Source organism: Acanthochromis polyacanthus, chromosome 2, assembly GCF_021347895.1.
Source record: "Acanthochromis polyacanthus isolate Apoly-LR-REF ecotype Palm Island chromosome 2, KAUST_Apoly_ChrSc, whole genome shotgun sequence".
Lineage (NCBI taxonomy): Eukaryota > Metazoa > Chordata > Actinopteri > Pomacentridae > Acanthochromis > Acanthochromis polyacanthus.
Window position 1 is genome coordinate 40097651 of NC_067114.1, and position 14813 is coordinate 40112463.

Genomic DNA, 14813 nt, shown 5'->3' on the forward strand with positions numbered 1-14813 from the left:
CGATCCTTCATATAATAATCATGTTTAATTTTTTGCACCAATGTAACTCTGATAAAAAATTTTTGCACAAATTTGATCTGGCTTCCCCACGTTTGGTCTGGATTGAGTACAATTCAGGCCAAACGTGTTTTTTTTTTAGGTTTAATCAAAGACTGGAGAGAAGGGAGAGAGAAATATTTTGTCAGCATATTCCTCCCACAGTTTACACATGTTTTTATGTCAAAAAATAAGTATGTATAGATATTCAGAGAAGCTTTGAAGAGTCGAGGACTTGAATAATTCAGCATGTACGGTATCATAACATTTTTTCAAGGCAACAGAAGTGGAAATTAACACTTGCTGATGTATATTTCAGTTACTTCACTGAAGAATTTTCATTTTACACTTCTACTCTGTCCCAGTTCACATGAGGACACATGGTACTACATGACGATTTGTAAAGGCAAAACTTGCGATGAGCTTTAAAATGAAATGAGAAAGTAGTATATAAAATACCTAGAATTGACTTTACATTGACAAACTACAGCATTAAAATGCTGCTTACATGTATTAAACTACAATTGTATGCTGTACATGATCTAATATAGAACAAAAAGGAGCCATTTTGCACTTTCTAATTATAGTTTTGTTAAATAAAATTTTTGAAACCAAGACTTTTATGTAGCACCTGCAATATCATAACAATGGCTAGAGAAGTGGAATCTAACACAGATTCACATTTAGGTACTTTACTTGAGCGTGTTTTTTTTTTTTTCAAACCAGCGCTCACCTACATTTTAGGGTCACATATTGTGCAAGATGAAGATTTGTACGTGCAAGACTTGTGTTGAACTTATAAAACTTAATAGTGCATAGAGCACCTAGAATTGCCTCTGCATCGACAAACTGCAACAATAAAATACAGCTTATGTATATTCATCTGCAATAATGACATGATCTAATATAGAACAGAAAGGAGAAATTCTACACTTGCTTCTTATAGTTTTGCTGAATTAAAGTTATGAAACAAAGACATTTAGTTGTACATGTAGCGCCTGTAGTATCATAACATTGGCTACAGAACTGGAATCTAACACAAGATGCACATTTTGGTTATTTACTTGAGTATTTTCTTTTTTTTAAATTAGCACTCCACTACATTTTAGGATCACATATGAAGATTTGTATATGCAAAACTTGTGCTGAGCTTACAAAACTTGATGTAGCACCATGTAACATTGTGTAAAGTATCTAGAACTTACTCCACATTGACACATTGACATGCTGTTTAATCAGGAATAATTTGCATTTTTAAATATAAACCAGAAAGCAGCCATTCTGCACAATTACTACTTTTGCTGATAATACTGTATTATACTTTTGGCTGTACTACAGTGTTTTCGGACTATATTATTTGCTCTTTTACTTAACGGAAAGACGAGTAAGAAAACTTCCTTCACTGCTTGATGGCAGAGCCTGAAGCCCGTTTCTCATCAAATTGCATCTCCAGATTTGACAAATACTGAGCGATCAGTTTGTTTTTACATCCCAGAGTGAAGATTTAAAGACAGTTTGGCGGATAGAAACAGTAAAACAGCTCCTGTTTAAGTTGCATTTACCACCAGCATGTTTGCAGCTGCAGCCTGATCCTCCTCCTCTGACTGCCGCTCGGCCGGCTCACCTTGTGAGATCTGTTTCCTGGCAGCTTCCAGGTGATGGCTGGTGGAAAGCTCTCCGATCACTATGAGCATGCGGTAGTTCCTCTGCTGTCTATGCTGCTCGTCCGGCTCTGCTCGCTGCTCACAGGCCGCCGCTGAGATGGGGATCTCCATGGTAACAGTGCCACCAGCGGACGCTGAGCCCTTTTCCATCTCCATGACAACTGCATCCAGAGCAGGCACCATGACAGTGCAGGATGCTGATGGGAGGAGTTGGGGGCGTGGCTCAACAGAGCAAGGACGTTTGATTGGATGGCGGGTTATGTGGCTATATGATGCCACAGCATTTTATTGGGTAAAAGGAAAAGAGGAATACGAGAATTTATGTTGATCATATTTCCTGTATGAGAGGCACACTGATGGGAAGTGAAGATATTATTTATTATATCGTTCACATAATAAAACATCCACTCATTCGCTGTCAGTGTGTGATGAAACCAAATGAGGGTTTTTAAACTTTGGGGGGTTACTGAGTGTAACCAGAGCCACTTACAGTCTCCCTTCATGTGTTTTATATTAAACTTCCAGACAAAAGGAGGCTGGAAATACACACAAAGGTTCTATTTATATCGGTGTCACAGCGAGTACCAGGCAATGTGCTTTGATTACCAAACTGACACCTCTTTGTTCTCAATGTGAACAAGACAGAGCTTCATCTGTGCACCGACAACAAAGGTTCACAGTCACAGCAGAGAAACAGCTATTTTAGGCTGCGCCAGACACTAGAATGAGCTCGTTCTGCAACAAAAAAAAGATGCAAGGTGGCATCACAGTGACAAGAAACGAGATGCTGTAAGAACAATGAGTCTATTAGCCTTCTAAAAGGAATTGTGTGCTGATATTTTATGTTTTTCTTATAGCCTAAGTCATGTCTTACACATGTTTTACACATTCCAGAACAGATAGAAAATAGCATTTAATGGATGCTCTTATCTTGTACTATCATTACTAGTATGATCTGTGCAGTTACAGCTGGTACAGTCTTATTCTTATATGCCATAGAGCTTCATTTTCTGTTATGAAGACACACAGCAGGTTTATTTTGAGTTAACCACATTTGAAAATGTCCCAAGCAAATGCAATATTAAGCGTGTTTGAGTTTTACTGCTACAATGGTCAAAAATGCTAAAAATGGACAACTACCAGTGGTCTGCTTTTAAATATTCACGTATTTCGTGGATTTGGAGCTGCTGTAATATATTCTGGTGCTTTTTCTTTTTTGTGTGAAAAACATACAGGCAAATACAGACAATCTCATGTTTTCTAATTTAATTACTTCACTCAGGTTTCATCAGATACAACAGGCTCTAAGCACAAGATCTCTTTACCAGATCAGAAATCACACTGCCACATCGCAAAGTAGCTCATATGCCGCCTAGAAATACTCCACTACGAGAATGCAATCTTCTTTCCTCTGTACATGACAGCTTACTGCAAAAAATAATGTTACTTAACAGTTTTTATGTGTGATTTCTGAACAATTTACCGCTATTTTACTATTTTTTCCCTGCTTTGCTAAGTTACAGGTAATACTTGATAAGATGACAGAAAATAAAGATTAATTTGCAAGCTAGCTCTAAAATAAATAAATTAATTAAAAAACACTAGAAATCTGTGAATAACACCCACTTCATGAACCTGTATCATTTATAAATGATAATTCATTCTTTTGCGATGTTTGATTGTAAAATTTTTTTTTTTTTTACTGTCAATCTGCAGAATTAAGTTATTTTTGAATATATTTTCTAACCTTGCCAGCAAGTTGATTTCTCGCGATATTTGTGAGTTCACAAATCTCTCAAGAAACCATCTTGCACCGCTCCCGCATTCACTGTTCATACAGAGCCAAGTTGGCACGGGCCAATCACGCAGCAGTGTTCGTGTGTGGGGCGGGATATCCGGGTGTGAAGACGACACCAAGCGCCAGTAGAGCAAAACAAACATGGCAACGGAGGACAACAATCGTGTAGATGCTGCTATTAAGTCAGTTTTAGCTGAATCTCCTATCACTTCTTTGAAGGAAGAACAACGAGAGGCGCTTTGTGCATTTCTGGATGGTAAAGATGTTTGTGCTTTTTTACCTACGGGTTTTGGTAAGAGTTTAATCTACCAATTGGCTCCGCTCGTTGTGATGATCCCGCGATTGGCTAAAAACAAACCTGTCAGAGGCGGGACACACTGTTGCATTGTCCAATCCGTGCCTCTTTCCTCCGAACGGATTTACATGGAGCGGTCCCAGATTAATATTGTGGAGTACTATCAAGTACTACACAATTATAAATCTGGCTATTGCCAGGTTATATATTTGCCATTGTAGGAAAAATATGTATATTAAGGATAGAAAATGGCAAAAAATTTTACATTTTTAAAATTATTTTCAACATTTTTCTTCTTTTGTGGAATTACAAATATGCAGTAAAATGCTGACAGCAAGCAAACAAAAATAAAAAAAATGTGTGTTTTCATGATGGCAATTCATTCTTTTACATTTGACTGTGGGACCATTTTACTGTATTTAAATCAACAAAAATGTAATTATTTTACAGATATTTGCCATTATTTGAAAGAAAAACTGTCATTATTTAGTGATGAATAATGGTAAATCTAATTTTTTAAACTTTTTCAAAATTTTCTCAGTTTTGTTAAATTAGAGACATTACCACGTAAAATCCTATAAAAATATATTAATTTACTTGTTAATATATTAAAATATATTCATTTACTTGTTAACTAAAAAAAGCCAAAATTATAAATAAACGTCCACATCAGAAATCTATATTTTCACAAACAACCATTCATTCATTTATTTATTGATCATAAAATTACCCAGTTTTACTATATTTAAAGCAGTATAAATATCCTTTTTTAGGTATTTGGAGTTTTTTTTTTCAAATTTTTATAACAGTTTTTCACCATTTTAACTTATTTTTTATCACCCTTATTGCCAGATTTTTGCAATTTTTTTTTCAAATTTTTATTTATCCATTTTGGTTTTTTTCTCTTTTTGGCACTTTTATTTTCCTGACATGGATAAAGGAGGAACTGATGCTATGAAGTCTTAATTTTAAAGCTCATATTGCCCTTCAGACTTCATAGGACTCTATTATAAAAGGCTGTGGGGTGAATGATGTGTGTCGTGCACTGCAGATATCGCTGCTTTCTGGGCAAGCATCCAAACCTGAGCAAAGGGAACAGAAAGAGGCAACAGACAAACTCAGAGGAAACACAAGCACTTTTTATGTCTGAACATCTGCTGGTGTGAAAAAGGTGGAGGGACATGGAGACATAAACTCTGAACTCTGCTGGGTTTCTAGTTAATACTGACTACTGAGAACATGGCATTTTTAGTAAAATTGTCTTTAAAAAACAGCATAAAATAGTTAAAATGTATTATTTAAAAACCTAACACAATGTTTTTCTGTCCTCTGTCAACCGTTTGTGTCATTTCCAGCCAGAAGAAACCTTACTAGTCAAATGAAAATATCAGTATAAAGCCAAAATTTGGCTTGGCTTTGAATAAATAAGGGTTTAACTGTATGACGCTGGAGCTGGTTGGACAATCTGGAGAAGAAAAATGGTGCTAAGTAACTTAATTGGCTCGATTTTTTGAGTTAATGTCAAAAAATTGACAAATTATTCTGAGAAAAGTGATGAATGAGAATGCATTTATCAGTTAGAATACCAATTAGTACTGAATGGTTGATAGTCACAAGCACTGCTCTCATTTTTCTTAAAATGTATTAAAGGCGACTCGTCTTTTCTGTTTTTACTTGTCTGGATTAAAAGTGCTGAACTGCTCCCAAGCAAAGAAATAAGATTATATTTCACTTGACCTGTTTTTATGTTACTGAAGCGTTTTTGGTGAATCTCTTCATTTGAAGTTGCAATTTCTCCTGCAAAATGACAATAAAGAAACAAATGCAACACAGAAATCTCTTAATTGAACCTTTAAATAACAAAGTATAGCACAGTTCATACAGCAAGTGCAACTCAAAATCCTTTACATCAATAAAACACAAGAAAATATAGTAAAAATTCCCAGAAATGACATGAAACTACATAAAAGCTGCATAGATGCAAGCTTGAAAAGATGGTTTTCAACAGAATCCAATGCTCTGACCTCCTCTAGAAAGTCACAACATAGAATTCAGCATCTCTATATGAATGCAGTTAGATAACACAAGCTTCATTCTCTTGGCTTAATGAAATCATGACAAACAGTTGTTTTTTATGACAATTCTGGTTTCTAATCCTTAAAAATCTGTTTTTCTGGGCATGTGTTTGTGGGCCAGAAGCTGGGCTGACGTCTCCTGCCTGCTGATGGATCTGTGTGAGGTTTAATTTGGCTGCTCTCAGAGTAAATCTCTGCACAGGAAGATGTGTGTTCTCAGGAGTGAGTCAGCAGTTCAGTGTGTCAAACACTCCAGAGCTTCTACTGGCCTCTGCTGGGAGCAAGCAGAGCTACAGGAGCAGGATTTTGGTCTATTTATTACATCTCTGGTGCTGGAAAACCAAGAAAGCACAAGTAAGTTTGGTCATTTGGCAATTCAACTGCAAATAATAATAATAATAATAATAATTTCTTCAGAAATACAGATAAGAATTAAAGATATAAAAGGTTTTGGTGCTATTAAAGATGCAAATGAATGCGAAGGGAGAAAACGGAAGTTATAAAGATAAAGAAATGTGATAAAAAACAACTAAAAAACTATGAAAAGAGAGCATATAAAAATGTAATGATTATTCATTGTCCAGAAAATGCTTTAAATATTGCAATTAATCTCTAGTTAAATAAAAATATCAGTATGTGGGGTTTTCTTGAGGAATACAGCGATTACAACATGTGCATTTGTCACAACCTCAATAAAATCTGAAAAAAGCAAAGGACTTTTATTTTGAAAAACAGCTGTAGAATCAATCATAGATGCAAAACAGCAATACATCAAGAAAATATGAAGATTTTATGCATAAAAGGATCACTAGAATGCAGGAAATTCAGTATTTAAAGCTCAAAATTTCCTTTAGATGAATTCCTGTGCCCCAAATTTAATGCTCAAATAAAAAACACGCAAATACTTCAAATAAAATTTTAAAAAAATTAACTTTAATTATATGTAAATGGTCTGACTGAAGATTTAAAACTGAGAAACAGCGAGGAAAATAAAGGAAAACAAGTGTTTTTGTGTTAAACATTATGGTAAGCATTGCATATCCTAAAAAATGGCACCAATATTTATTCACTCTGGAAGATTTTCATGTTGTGCAAGAATATTTCTGAGTAAATGGACTGTATGTTGTTGCTAAAGAGGAGCAAAGATTTGTTTTCTTTTTTAAAGCTTAATTTTTGGAAACTTAACATGCATAATTACATTTACTTTTAAGTTTGTTGGTGCAAAATGTCAACATAGGACAACAGAAGTGCCATTTTATGTGTATTTGTGTCTTGATTTCCATTTGTTTTTATCATTTTTTAAAGTTCCAATATAATTACATTGGAATTGGATCTACAAACACGTCCAGTTAGCGCACAAACTGGACAAAACTCAACTGCAAATGTGCTTGGAAACACTGAAAACATGCACAAATGCTTAGAAACAAGAGCTGAATGTGGAAATTTCTTCCATTTTTTTGGCATTCGTGTCTAAATGTGCAGAGTGTGAAGCCTCCTCGTCTGGTGTGAGTCGATGTGAGCAGCTCAGCATGAGATCTACATTCAAAAATGCCTTTGCATCTTTACGTGCCATGCGTGTGTATCCCACACCCCGACTCCCAGCAAAACAGAGGCAAGGCAGGACCGAGCGATGTTGGACGCGCTGTTATCGCAGGCAGCGGGACAGTGAGACAAATTGGAGGACAGGAGCGGAGCAGGACGCACGGATCTGAAAGGTAAAAGCTCTTTGTTTGCCTTTGCATGCATGAAAAGCAGAGAATCCGGCAGCAGTCTGTGAGTCTCAGCTCCGGCTGGAGTGGCTCGGATTAGACATTTTGGGTTGTGGCTGCGCATTTCTTCATGTGGGTGTCAGCTCGACCCGCAGAAATGACGACGTGACGCTGAACTTTGCGGTGGCAGGCGGTCAGGGCGGCTGCAGAGAGGATGAAGCCCGCCAGCATCCGTATCTCTCAGCATCCTTTACCTCTTTTTTATTGTCATGATTAACCGCTGAGAGCTGCACACCCGGCTCTGGAGCAGAATCCTGTTCTTAGATGCGCCGTTGCCAAGCAGGATGTCTCCACTTTGGGGTTTCCACATTGAAATGCCGGTCAGTGTTTCTGCTGCTGCTGCTGCTGCTGCTGCTGCTGCTGCTGCTGCTGCTGCTTTCCTGTAAATCAGAGCTGTGACCAGGCCCAGAGCTCCTGTCTGGCAGGATGCACCTTGAGCTGACTTGGAGAAAGAGCAGATACATACAAAAATAGATAAAAATTCTATTATTTTTTACATTCTGTAGACAACCTGCAGCTTCTATCTTGCTAAATGAAGTTTATAGTGACTTAAAGTGACCTTTTTCTGCCTCACCCTTCTTATATTCCCCCCAGGATGTCACCTGACACCCAAAGCATCCCTCTAAAGCTTCTCTAAAATGTATCTATAGGTGCATTTCCTGCTGACTCTCCCATCCAGGTGAGTCCAGAGGTGAAGGAGTCAAACCTCCAGCTGTTCCACCTAAAACCCAGATATGCAGCTTAGCTTCCGTCCATCAGTCACATGATTGTTTTTTTTGTACTTTCCCTGGCAGAAACACCTCTGTGATCCACATTAGCTACCGACTGCGGCGTTACTGGAAATGTGGCGTCTCCATGGAAACTGAGGTTGTCAAACCACGATGACAAAGTCGTGTTAATATTTGAAAGGCCGTCGATTAATCTTCAAAAACTGTGAGCTCGCAGCCGGAGATTAAGAGCCAGTCGCGAAATGTGTCTCTGTGCAGTTTTAATCAGTCAGAATCTGCACCTGCTCACAGGTAATGATGGAGATTAATATCTGTGGTGATTCCAGAGCACATCTTCCACATTGTAGAGGAGAAAATGAAGGGACTCAACAGAATATTTACACAGCACATGATGAATGGAGCGGCTTTAATTACCTCCAAGCTGTCAGGCTTGCTTCCAAGTTTCCAATTTTCTCGAAATCTGTCTGTAAAATTAACTATGATGACACTAAAATGTAGAAATCAGATCTGTGGTAATATGCAGGAGTGTGGAGGTAAAGACACTGAGGTATAATCTGTGCAGACAAACTCTGAGCTCAGGGAGGATACAGTGAAAAAGTTAACCTACATCCCATTTTGCTGGAGTCCCTGAAAGCCCCACAAGGACCAGTGAAGGTCTCAGAGATCCCACTGAGGGACAGAGTGACCCAGATTTCTGTCTTTCACACCATTTATCACTGCAGCATGTAGAATGTGAAACCTTGAAGCTTCCTCAAAAACACAAGAAGATCTCAGTTGGTGCATTTAAACCAAACACAACTTTTAATAGGACAACAAGCCACATGTAAAATATATACATGAAACAAATTACAATTTATGACTTGTTGTCCAAGGTATCAGGGGGACATGTACAGTATTTAAAATTTAAAAGAATATAAATCAAAACTGGTAATATGGTAGCATATTTATGTACACAAACTGTGAATAAGATTTAATTCCAACAATTACAATGGCAGAATACAGATTTTTAATAAAATAAATTACTTTTATATGAAGATCACTATATGTTAAATATATAGTATGGAACTAGTGTTTAACAATAATTGACTTTGACTTAGACTGACTTTGTTAATCCCCAGAGGGAAATTCTGTAATTATATACTTACATGTAATGTAATTATAATAACTGGATCCTATATATTAACCCACCAGTGCGCTACTGCACAGTTCTTAAGTAAAAATAATAAATCCACAGCGTAGAAACTCTCTGTTACAAGTAGAAATCATGCATTTAAAAGTGTAAGGGTCTAAAGTACAAAAGTAAAAGTGGATAAATCAAGAATACAGTATGTTGCATACCTGAATCAGAATTATTCATGAATAAACGTATTAATCACTTTAATGTTGCAGCTGGTAAAAATTAAGCTGATTTTAATGAATTTATTTACTTTTGGCTAGTTTGTCATTTTTCCGATGAATAATGTTTTACTTTCATCTAATAATAATATTACACCCTAATTTATATTTCAATCATGTTTGTATTATTAATCTTAATATTCAAAGTTAATGAAGCTGTCATGTGAATATAGTGGAGTCTTTAAATTGTAGTGGAGCAGAAGTATAAACTAGCAGAACATGGAAATATTCAAGTGAAGTACAAGCACCTCGAAAAGAAGAGATACTGCAGACAAAACATCTTTGTTTCATGCACTGGTCGGTTTGAGAGTTTGTAAAATCTTGCTTCCACAACTTATTTCAGATTAACATAAAAAAAATAGCTGCAATACACATTTAGGTATTAATTCTGGTGCATCTTGTTTTTTTTGTGTGTGTGCCTGTAGATTTCAGTTGAAATGCATATGTTTAATGTTTTCTCAAAATGAGTTTTCTCCAACAGTGCAAAATCAGGATACCCAGAAGAAAAAAATAACAGTTAGGATAAAGTTATAATAAAAAGACTACAGTTGAAGTAATGCAAAAGCAATATGTCAATAATATTCAACATGAGTAAAATTATTAAGAAGTAAAACTTTAAGAATTGAGGTGAGTCCAGTCAGCATTATTTATGTCACACATGTAGCTGCTGTTGAGCTAAAGTGATTTACAGCAGAGAAATAAAAGTGAATTTACAGCATAAGTTTAAATATTGAGGTGAAGATGCTACAGTATTTTTTATTATACAGTTTCTTATCAATATTCATGGTAAAGCTTTACAATATTATTGTATTTTTTCCTGTATAATTTGAATATCAAGGTTAAAATCCTTCAATACAATAGAAATATAAATGTATTATATTATTTTATCATATTATTTATACATTTTTTTACATACAGAATAACCAGTAGGTTAAATTTTAAAGATTCCTACAAGCAACAAACTAATCGTCGCTCCTTTGTGACGTCACTATTCAGATGGACCAATCAAATTGCTTCCAGCAAGTTTTGCCGCGAGAAAGGGAAACGGGCAGAAGTGGGTGTGTTTGTAAGAAACGGATTTTAGCTGCATTTATGTAGATAACCGATATTTTTTATCAATACCACACTAATTTGCTGGCTATTAAGTAAATGTGTACGGCACCGGGAGTGTGATGAGGTTTCTTCTGAGCTCTTCATCGCGCAGCAACCTACATCAACACACTCTGTTATTGGGCGGAGCGTTAGCATGCTAACAGCGGCTAGCTCCATGTAACAATAACCGGCGCGTTGTCTCCTCGTTGCTTGGACAGCTAACAGCAGCCCGGACAGCTAGCAGCAGCAGCAGCAGCAGCAGCTCGCCACCCCCGTCCTAGGCCCGACCTCATGGATCCCGGTGGAAATGAACTGGACTCCAGCCTGCCTCAGCCAGAGAACCCGTGTCTGATCGTGGAGGACTCCCAGCCAGACAGCGTCGCTCTGGAGGACGATCCCGAGAGCAGCTACCGAGCGCTGCTGGCCCGCCGCCTGTCCAGCCTGCAGCCCACCTCCCGCAGCCCGGTGCTGGTAAGCTGCACACAGACCACCATCTACCTTTACCCCAGATATCATGAATGTTGATCACAGGAGAGAAACAGATGGAAAGTTACTGGTCATAAATGTAGTACAGGGTAAAGTCCTGCAAAAACAACAAACAATAAACTCCTTAAGTAAAACAACATAGTGGTTAGACGGGAAAAAATAGACTCTTTTGGTGTTTTCTTATTATAATACATAATTAGGTTATCAGTACTAATATATTCTCGTATAAACACCATTTTAAACCAATTTCAGACACATTTTTTAAAAATACAGTTGAATATTGGATATTCAGCTTTTTTTCGGTAAAAAAAATGGGTAATAGTCGCCCTAAAGGATATCAGAGAGGCAGACCCTGATAAAACCTTCATCACCTTCATAACTAAACCTATTTTTGGCTAACTACTCTGATACATGCAATATCATTTTGTTTATACCTTCTTGTTTTGTTATTTATATTCGCTGCTTTAACTTTGGTGTTTTTGAGTCATTCCATGCCAACTCTCCTACCAGTTGAGGTCTGGGATTTTCTTGAAAAAATAATCATGCAAAATTGTCCACTTAAACCGTAGAATCTTGTAAAATCCTAAAGCTCTTCTCCAAATACTGTTTGGGTTGTGATTTTTTTAAAATACATGTTCAATTTTTAGAACTTCAGTGATTGTTTTAAAGCATCTTTAAAGCCTTACTACTTATTTATTTTTCACAGGATTTGGCAGATTTTTTTAATGAATGTCCCAAAAACCTTAAGAAAACATTGGAACTTGTAGTCATGTCTATAGCTTATGCTGATTTTTTTTTTTTTTAGCAGAAATTGAACAAGGAAAATCTAAGATTTATCAAAACCACTAATATTCACTCAGTCCCAGCCAACTTTTTTGTGAGTAAAAACAACTTGTTTTATCATATCTAAGTGTCTCTTGGTGCTACATCAAAAACTGAATGACAGGCCTTCCTTTAAAATTAAATTTGTACTGGAAAATCCACTTTGCTTGAAGGACAGCTCTGATCCATGAGGTGCTTTTTGATTAGGCAGAAAGAAATTATCCTCACGTAGTGCTTAGTTCCAGTCCACCGCAGCTAAATGACAGGATTTATTTGGGATTTTAATCCTGCGCTATGCACATAACCTCTCCACAGGTCCGTTCACACCCACCCTAAAATCAGAAAACCCTGCATATGTTAATCTTTGTGATTTTTCTTCTTGCTTAGCAGTGCAATTGAAATGTCCTACCTGCTAGTGAGGAAGCAGAGAAGATAAACTACCTTCTTTAACAAAGATTGATGTTTTTGTCACCCAGACATCCTGAAAAAAGTTTTTTTAGGCCACGATCTGAACATTCTCTTCATTAGTGTATTAAATCTAATACATTTACAGTTTTCAGTGCTTTGTGAAATTTGTGATTTTTGTCTTTTTACTCTTCCAGGAGCTGATCGCATCACCGTTGGGAAGCAGATGCTCTCAGACTGACAGCCAATCAGAGAGCAACGACCAGACTGAACCCGGTCAGTGCTTCACTAACATCACCGTCATGCCTCTTTACCTTTTATTTTTATAAGCATAATCTAACATGCTTCTGTGTTTTACACTCAGACGTCCTCGCAGCGACCAACCCCAGCTCAGCATTCCAGGAGGAGAGTCAAGTTTTAGACATCTGCTCTCCTCCAAACAAGAAGAAGTGAGTTTGGAGGAAACATTTCTGCAAATTTCTGATGCTGAGGGTCTGAAAAAGTGTTGATGAAGTGTTTTCTCTTTGTTTTCAGGTGCGTACCGGAGGATGCTGAGATGGATTCTGGAGCTGATTCTACTACACACTGTGTTCAGTCTGAAGGTGAGTTCTGTTCTCACGTATTCCTTCCAGTGTGGTGCTGTTAAATACATGACACAGCATTGATGTGCAGCGAGTTTTCTTTGGGGAAGTGTCAGAGTTAAACAGAAAAGGACAACAAACTAAGAACAGGAGTTAAAAGAAGAAACACACATACACTAGAAAAATAAAATACTCAAGGTATTGTGTGGGCGGCATAGAATATGAATTGTTTAAATACAAGAAAAGTATATCTAGTATATTTTATATTGTTGATGTTTTTTAAATTTGTTTACTTTGCGTCGTGTCCTTGGATGTTCTGAAAGGAATCTGTAAATATAATGTTTTAGTGTTATTAAAAAAATTCAAGAAAAAAAACCTGTAAAATAGCATCATTTTTAAAAATTAATTAATTTTCATATTCAATCCTTAGTAAACATTTTTAAAAAATAATGATCCGTATCTGTAAAATTATGTGTTTTTTTCACAGATTTAAATCCAATAAAATATTCTGTAGTTTTACAGCCAGCCGATGTAAAAGAATGAATTATTATTATATGTTATTAATATTATTGTTAAAGCAAATAGGCTCGACTGGACTGGATATTTACACGACTTGGTGTTTAAATATTGCAGAATGTTAAATGAGATCAATTATAATGTTTTGATCTGAGAGAATAGAATAGAAAAGAATAAGTTTATTGCACTTTGAGATTTTTGCCTAAATGAAAAGTGCATTACAACTAAAATGTATTATTATTATTATTGTCATCATACATGGGGGCATGATGAAAATAAAAATAGATTCCACTGAATGGTGCTTTGATAAGAAGTAATAAGAAGTAAAGTGTAAACATTAAATAATAAAGTCAAATGTACATGTAAACAAGACAGTATTAAAAATGACAACATGTGCAAAGGAGGCCAGATGCATACAACCTGGGAGGTAAATGAAATGAAATAAAAATCAATAAAATAGAATAAGTATGGTCAGGAGATTGCACTTAAGCAGCATTAGAAGCATTAAAAGTAAGAGAAGCGTATGAAGGAGGGACGACCTTAAAAGGAGACGAGTCGGAGTGGGAGGGTTCAGCCACGATTCTCCTGAGTAAACACCAACATTTGTGTCGCTAAGTTTAACAGCGTGTGCGTGTGTGTGTTTCAGGAGGATCTTCTCAGTTTGGATTTCTGGAGCTCTCTCAGAGTCAAGACCTGAACAGTCAGAGAGGAGACGTCGTCCCTCAGTCAGACAGCAGCAGACGCAGCAAGTTAGGTACCAGGACTTTAATTCATAGATGCTGTGATTTAGTTTTGTTTTACCTAATGTCTGACGTTGTGTAATCTAATCTGAGATGATACAGAGAGCATGAAATTCACATTAAACGGCTGCAGTTAGCCATGTTTCTAGGGCTTGTAGTAAAGCAAAGAAAATAACTGTCAACAGAAATCGCACCGACTCTTCAACCAATCGATTGGTTGCAGGAAAACAACGGGCAGTGTCATTTCTAGATGAACTAAATAAGCTAAAGTGAACTGAGTGCACTCTGCCTGCAGCCTTATTAGCCTAATTAATTATAAATAAACAGCTCATATTTGCAGCATATTGAATCATGAGAACCTGGTTATTTTAGAGTGAAATGATAGCAGAGCAGTGTGCACCTGCATGTACA

The 14813-nt window shown here is 36.6% G+C and overlaps 2 protein-coding genes across 4 annotated transcripts in view; one reads left to right on the forward strand and one right to left on the reverse strand.

Moving 5' to 3' along the window:
- The window catches only part of map1aa (microtubule-associated protein 1Aa), a 75677-nt gene extending 73805 nt beyond the window's left edge, over positions 1–1872 (reverse strand). Inside the window, 1 exon segment of the mRNA XM_022197404.2 lies at positions 1661–1872. Coding sequence (XP_022053096.2) covers positions 1661–1856 — 196 coding nt within the window. The 5' untranslated portion in view covers positions 1857–1872.
- A 5477-nt stretch (positions 1873–7349) lies between these two features.
- Positions 7350–14813, forward strand: part of tp53bp1 (tumor protein p53 binding protein, 1) — a 44763-nt gene continuing 37299 nt past the window's right edge. For all 3 annotated transcript variants that reach the window (XM_022197405.2, XM_022197407.2, XM_051937518.1), the window contains exons 1-6: positions 7350–7583; positions 11071–11323; positions 12763–12841; positions 12930–13014; positions 13100–13167; positions 14309–14416. In XM_022197405.2, coding sequence (XP_022053097.2) covers positions 11144–11323; positions 12763–12841; positions 12930–13014; positions 13100–13167; positions 14309–14416 — 520 coding nt within the window. In that variant the 5' untranslated portion in view covers positions 7350–7583; positions 11071–11143. The remainder of the gene's footprint in view (positions 7584–11070; positions 11324–12762; positions 12842–12929; positions 13015–13099; positions 13168–14308; positions 14417–14813) is intronic.